Source organism: Anguilla rostrata, chromosome 1, assembly GCF_018555375.3.
Source record: "Anguilla rostrata isolate EN2019 chromosome 1, ASM1855537v3, whole genome shotgun sequence".
In the NCBI taxonomy this organism is placed as follows: domain Eukaryota; kingdom Metazoa; phylum Chordata; class Actinopteri; order Anguilliformes; family Anguillidae; genus Anguilla; species Anguilla rostrata.
In genome coordinates, this window is record NC_057933.1 from 277,501 (window position 1) to 285,000 (window position 7,500).

Consider the following 7,500-nt stretch of genomic DNA (forward strand, 5'->3'; position numbering starts at 1 on the left):
TTGGCGCTGAGCAGATTGAACAGGAAGTGCTTCCACAGTCTGCCGCTCGCATTAAGCACAGTGACCACCTGCCCCACTCTCAGCTCCCAGTCTACACCACGCTCTCAGCTCCCAGTCTACACCACACTCTCAGCTCCCAGTCTACACCACACTCTCAGCTCCCAGTCTACACCACGCTCAGCTCCCAGTCTACACCCCACTCTGCCACACTCTCAGCTCCCAGTCTACACCCCACTCTGCCACACTCTCAGCTCCCAGTCTACACCACACTGCCACACTCTCAGCTCCCAGTCTACACCACACTCTCAGCTCCCAGTCTACACCCCACTCTGCCACACTCTCAGCTCCCAGTCTACACCCCACTCTGCCACACTCTCAGCTCCCAGTCTACACCACACTCTGCCACACTCTCAGCTCCCAGTCTACACCACACTCTCAGCTCCAGTCGACACCCCACTCTGCCACTCTCAGCTCCCAGTCTACACCACACTCTCAGCTCCAGTCTACACCACACTCTCAGCTCCAGTCTACACCCCACTCTGCCACGCTCTCAGCTTCCAGTCTACACCCCACTCTGCCACACTCTCAGCTCCAGTCTACACCCCACTCTGCCACACTCTCAGCTCCCAGTCTACACCACACTCTCAGCTTCCAGTCTACACCCCACTCTCAGCTCCCAGTCTACACCACGCTCTCAGCTTCCAGTCTACACCACGCTCAGCTCCCAGTCTACACTACGCTCAGCTCCCAGTCTACACCACACTCTCAGCTCCCAGTCTACACCCCACTCTGCCACACTCTCAGCTCCCAGTCTACACCCCACTCTGCCACACTCTCAGCTCCCAGTCTACACCCCACTCTGCCACACTCTCAGCTCCCAGTCTACACCACACTCTGCCACACTCTCAGCTCCCAGTCTACACCCCACTCTCAGCTCCCAGTCTACACCCCACTCTCAGCTCCCAGTCTACACCACTCTCAGCTCCCAGTCTACACCCCACTCTGCCACACTCTCAGCTCCCAGTCTACACCACACTCTCAGCTCCCAGTCTACACCACGCTCAGCCACACTCTCCGCTCCCAGTCTACACCACGCTCTGTGGTTTCATGTGCTTCACGTCATGTTAAGCTAACTCCCACATCCAAGCAAGTCCATCTATCCAGGGAAAGCCTTAATGGACCCTGGACATGGGTCACAATCCTGCAGTGAAACTGAAGGCAGCCTGAATCTGCTCGTTCCTGCAATGTTACCATTCCACCACCAGGGCAGTGCCTCTGGTCCTGGGGACCCCTGAGTATGCTGGCTCTCCTACCAACCACATTGCAATCCCAGAATTTTAACAAGCCCTTCATTCTACTTAATTTCATGTTTATAGGGGTTATGCATGTGATGCAGCCCCATGTTCTCACTGTGCTCTATTGCAAACAATCACAGAGACCGAGGTAACAAAATAATTTAACTGATCAAATTAAAAACAAGGTTAATCAATGGACTCCTAATGAATGAAAAAGTGGAGTCAGGGCCACTAGAACCGATGACAGACAGATACCAAAGACAGGTGGGTACTGAAAGTGGGCGTAGTACTAGGTACACACACACAGGTACAGATACAGGTACAGACACAGATACAAACACACAGGTACATGCAGGTGCACTCTGACCTTGGCCTGGTGCAGGTCGACTCCGTACATGGCCAGCTTCTTGGCGTTCTCCAGAAAGAACATATCTGCCTGGGCAGGACTCATGGACCTGAACACGCACACACACAAGCATGCGTACACACACAAACACACACACATACACGCACAGACACAGACACACACACACACGCATACACACACACACGTGTGCACACACACACACGCACACGCGTACACACACACACACACACACACGCACACACACACGTGTACACACACACACACACACACGCACACGAAAACGCACACATACATACACACACACACACACACACACATACACGCACAGACACAGACACACACACACACGCATACACACGCATACACACACACACGTGTACACACACACACGCACACGCGTACACACACACACACGCACACACACACGAAAACGCACACACACAAACACACACACATACACGCACAGACACAGACACACACACACACGCATACACACACACACGTGTACACACACACACACGCACACGCGTACACACACACACACACACACACGCACACACACACGAAAACGCACACATACATACACACACACACACACACGCGCACACATACATACATACATACATAGGCACACACACACGCACACACACAGTAATTACTTGCCAGCGTGTACATGGCGTGTATGAGCAAGTGTATGTACAGTGTGTGTGTGTGTGTGTGTGTGTGTGTGTAAATGCTTGTACTGCATGTAAATGTGTACAGCGTGTTCAGGTAAACAGGTGTCCAGTGTGTTCAGGTGTACAGTGTGTTCAGGTATACAGCGTGTTCAGTGTGTTCCGGTGTACAGCATGCACAGGTGTACAGTGTATACAGTGTGCACAGGTATACAGCGTGTTCAGGTGTACAGTATGCGCAGGCGTGCAGTGCGTACAGTGTGTTCAGGTGTACAGTATGCGCAGGTGTACAGTGTGTTCAGGTGTACAGTATGCGCAGGTGTACAGTGTCTACAGGTATACACAGTGTCTACAGGTATACAGCGTGTTCAGGTGTACAGTGTGTACAGTGTGCTCAGGTGTACAGTGTGTGCAGGTGTACAGTGTGCTCAGGTGTACAATGTGCTCAGGTGTACAGTGTCTACAGGTATACAGTGTGTTCAGGTGTACAGTATGCGCAGGTGTACAGTGTGTTCAGGTGTACAGTGTGCTCAGGTATACAGTGTGTTCAGGTGTACAGTGTGTTCAGGTGTACAGTATGCGCAGGTGTACAGTGTTCAGGTTACAGTGTCTCAGGTATACAGTGTTCAGGTGTACAGTGTGTCAGGTGAGGTTACAGGTGTCAGGTGTTCAGGGTCAGGTGTACATGTGCTCAGGTATACAGTGTCTACAGGTATACAGTGTGTTCAGGTGTACAGTATGCGCAGGTGTACAGTGTGTTCAGGTGTACAGTGTGCTCAGGTATACAGTGTGTTCAGGTGTACAGTGTGTTCAGGAGTACAGTATGCGCAGGTGTACAGTGTGTTCAGGGTTACAGCGTGTACAGTGTGCTCAGGTATACAGTGTGTTCAGGTATACATTGTGTTCAGGTGTACAGTGTGTTCAGGTGTACAGTGTGCTCAGGAGTACATTGTGTTCAGGTGTAGTCCCAGGATTCACCTGTAGTTGCGGTGCAGCTCCATCATCTTCTCCTCCAGCTCCTTGCTCTGGCCGGGGGCCAGCTGGACCTGGCTGGCGTACTCATTGCCGTGGAGATGGGGGTCGTACTCGCCCAGCTCGGACTGCAGGGCGTAAGAGCCCAGCAGCGCCAGGGTGGCGAAGGAGCAGTGCAGCCGGCCACTCAGGATGTCCTCCCGCACCTGCAGACACAGGTAGTACCTGCACACGCAGGGTCAAAGGTCAGCAAACAGGTATTATACACACACACATAAACAGGTATTACACATGTACACACATACAGGGTCAAAGGTCAGTACACAGGTATTACACAAACACACACACACACAGGTATTACACAAACACACACACAGGTATTACACATGTACACGGACACACAGGGTCAAAGGTCAGTTCACAGGTATTACACAAACACACACAGGTATTACACATGTACACGGACACACAGGGTCAAAGGTCAGTACACAGGTATTACATAAACACACACACACAGGTATTACACATGTACACGGACACACAGGGTCAAAGGTCAGTACACAGGTATTACACATGCATGCATGCGTGCACATGGTGGCAGAACTTCCTGGGACTGTTCACTTTCAGGACTTTGCTTACTGTTAATAATAATAATAATCACTAATAACAGAGCTAAAACAAAAGCAAATCCAGTAAGTGTTCCTATGCCTGACTTCGAAACTGCTGCAAGTATCTAAAATCCTCATCGTTTATCTCACAGCTGCTGACAACATTCAGTAAAACCGAAACACAGGAAGGAGAAGGAAGTACAGTGTGTAAAAGCAGAGATTAGATAAGAGGCAGCCTGTGGGGGGGGGGGGGGGGCGGTGAGTCCATGTGCAGTCACAGCACAGAGCAGATAAGGAGGCTGTAACTACTGTTAGCTCACCCCCCCCCCCCCCCCCACTAATCAATCATTGCAGGTGCAGGTGTGGGGATTAGGGTTAGGAGTCCGGCAGGAGCTGAAAACAGCTCAAAGTGCAGGTGGGCTGGTGGTTGGGGCTTCACCTGGTGATATCTTCGCTGAGTTGGGCTGGATCAGGGGGGTAAAACTTCACATTGAAGGTGAAATTGTAGTTGGAACCTGGTAGAAAAATGTTAACACACTGTTAAACACACAGGTGTGAGTGCAATATATCAGTGTTAAACACACAGGTGTGGGTATAATATATCAGTGTTAAACACACAGGTGTGGGTATAATATATCAGTGTTAAACACACAGGTGTTAGTGTAATATATCAGTGTTAAACACACTGACGTGAGTGTAAAATATTAGTGTTAGGTGTGAGTATAAGAAGTGACTCACCTGGCACCTGCTTGCGAATTTCCTTAGTGAAGTCCAGCCATGTCTGCAGGAGAGAGGGAAACATAAAGGTCAAAGGTCAGGCTGCAGTCTTCCACTTAGTCAAGCATTAGGAAAACATCAAATCCCACAATCCTTTCTCACTGAACCCTTACTAAGCTGGGGACATCCGAGAGAGAGAGAGACCTGATCATATCTGTTTAAACATGCCCACTGACAGACCACAAAACTATACACACAACCAGATCAATGGATCTCCTGAACACCCAAAACCAACTGACCCCCAAATCCCACCACAACATACTGACCCCCAAAACACACCACAACCTACTGACCCACACTGAGTGGCCTTATGATGCGGTATTCAGGGGGTCTATGCACTGAGTGGCATTATGATGCGGTATTCAGGGGGTCTACGCACTGGGTGGCATTATGATGCGGTATTCAGGGGGTCTACGCACTGGGTGGCCTTATGATGCGATATTCAGGGGGTCTACGCACTGGGTGGCATTATGATGCGGTATTCAGGGGGTCTACGCACTGGGTGGCATTATGATGCGGTATTCAGGGGGTCTACCTTCAGACTGGGCGTGTCCCAGGAGGCCAGGCCGTAGTAGTCTCTCTCCAGTAGGTTCAGGTGGTCACACACCTTGTTGAAGAGCTCCTGGCCCTTGGCGTGTTTCTGAAAAGCAGAAAAAAAGCAACTCCATCATTCCCAGCTATGTCCTCCATTCTCACAAACCCAGAGGCTACTCATATCAACCCGATATCAATAGAATTTTATTTCGAAAATTTTGCTCCAGTGGAGGTCAAAGAAACACCTGAATGCTTGTTCTCTGTTGTTAAATAAGGCACAGCTCAGCTAAAATGTGAGCAAGATCACTAGCATGCAAACATGGATATATAGGAGTGTACCTGAAGACCATCAGTGTATGGATGCAAGTGTGCAGGTGCATAGGCAGGTGTACAGGTTTATCGGTGTGCAGGCAGGTGTGCAGGTGTACAAGTGTATCGGTGTGTAGGCAGGTGTGCAGGTGTGCAGGCAGATGAGCAGGTGTGCAGGCAGGAGTGCAGGTGTGCAGGCAGATGTGCAGGTGTGTAGGCAGGAGTGCAGGTGTGCAGGCAGATGTGCAGGTGTGTAGGCAGGTGTGCAGGCAGATGAGCAGGTGTGCAGGTAGGAGTGCAGGTGTGCAGGGAGATGTGCAGGTGTGTAGGCAGGTGTGCAGGTGCGCTCTTACATCCAGCTCACACTCATAGAGAGTGCGGTCCAGCAGGGTGACCAGGCAGCGCATGGTGCGAGGGCGACGAACAGCTTTGGAGGATTTGGGTTCGTCTGCAGCCTTGGGCTCCTCCCCTTTTGGCTCCTCCTGTTTTGGCTCCTCCCCCTTCTCCTGGCTCTCCTCTCCTTCTCCCTCCTTCACCTCACTGGGCTGTTCTTCCTTCTCTTTCTCTCCTGCTGCTCCACCCTCCTCCTCCGCCTCCTTCTCCTTCGCTGTGTCAGCGTCTTCCTTCTGGTCCTCGTGAGCTGCCTGGGGAAGGGTGATTGCTTCACACACCTACCCATAATGCACCTCCACTGCACATGCAGTCACTCCAGTACCCATGCACAGAGAACTACAGCAATTTTCATAGTTTCACACTACACACAAACACTATGCTAAATCCAGACACATATACACAAACACACACACACACGTACACACAGTCCAGACACACACACCCAGACACACACACACTTACACACACGCACACACACAGTCCAGACACACACACAGACACACAAACACATGCACACAGATACACACACACTCACACACACACAGTCCAGACACACAAACACATGCACACAGATACACACACACACACACAAACACACACACACACACACACACACACACCTGTGTCTCAGCACTGCTGAGGGAGTGCAGGTCGAGAGCGTGGTCGCCCTCGGTGCGGAGCTCGGGTTCGGGGTCAGCGATGGGGGCTTTGACCAGCTCCTCCTCCTGCCCCGCCTCCTCTCGGCCAGGCTCCGCCTCCGCGCCCTCCCCGTCCGAGCACTGCGAGCGCCGCTTCAGGAAGGAGGAGAAGAGGCGTGACAGGCCACGCCCTGCAGACGTGCGCGTGCGTGGCTTCAGCACCGGCTCCGCGGGGGGGCCGGGGGGGGGCGGGTCCTGCACAGGCTCCGCCTCCTGCCTGCCTGACTGAGGCTGGCTCTCAGGCTCCCCAACTGGGCTGGCTTCTGTCGTCATGGCAGCAACTGCGAGGGCGGAGGAACAGGAAGTGGTCATAAATGGCTGTGTGTGTGTGTGTGTGTGTGTTTGTGGAGCACAGCAAGGGAGAAAGAACATCACTGACTCTCAGGCCCAAGTTCCTGGCCTACCGCTTTAAAGCACATTCATGAGCAGAAAATACAGCAACCTGTCAAAGCAACTGTGTGACTGGCTTAACCCTTCAGGGAAAGTTTAGTAAACTCCTGAACTCATAAGGGCCGAGGATTAGCCCTGGTGGGGCGGTTGCACAGCGGAAAGGGATTACCGGGCTGCATTTACTCTGGATATATTTACTGGACTAAGACTCAGTGCAGCGGTACTGCGGACCACATCGCATATCAGAGGCGCTATACCACAGCCAGCCAGACAGGGGCGCTATACCACATCGCAGATCAGAGGAGCTATACCACAGCCAGCCTGACAGAGGCGCTATACCACAGCCAGCCAGACTGGGGGGCTATACCACACTAGACCAAATCCTCTTTACTGCTCACTCCATACTTCCCATTGTTTGTGCCCACTGACCAATAACTGCATCCTGCCCCTCCCCCACCAAATTACCCATGCTACACTGCACCG

At 51.9% G+C, this 7,500-nt stretch overlaps 1 protein-coding gene across 24 annotated transcripts in view; it reads right to left on the reverse strand.

The window, feature by feature from the left end:
* The window catches only part of epb41b (erythrocyte membrane protein band 4.1b), a 60,498-nt gene that overhangs the window by 35,010 nt on the left and 17,988 nt on the right, over positions 1–7,500 (reverse strand). For all 24 annotated transcript variants that reach the window (XM_064329941.1, XM_064328702.1, XM_064329299.1 and 21 more), the window contains 7 exons: positions 6,550–6,908; positions 5,890–6,180; positions 5,229–5,333; positions 4,655–4,697; positions 4,356–4,431; positions 3,315–3,533; positions 1,663–1,750 (listed from right to left, as the gene is read on the reverse strand). In XM_064329941.1, the coding sequence (XP_064186011.1) occupies positions 1,663–1,750; positions 3,315–3,533; positions 4,356–4,431; positions 4,655–4,697; positions 5,229–5,333; positions 5,890–6,180; positions 6,550–6,900 (1,173 nt within the window). In that variant the 5' untranslated portion in view covers positions 6,901–6,908. Of the gene's footprint in view, positions 1–1,662; positions 1,751–3,314; positions 3,534–4,355; positions 4,432–4,654; positions 4,698–5,228; positions 5,334–5,889; positions 6,181–6,549; positions 6,909–7,500 lie in introns of those variants that run through there.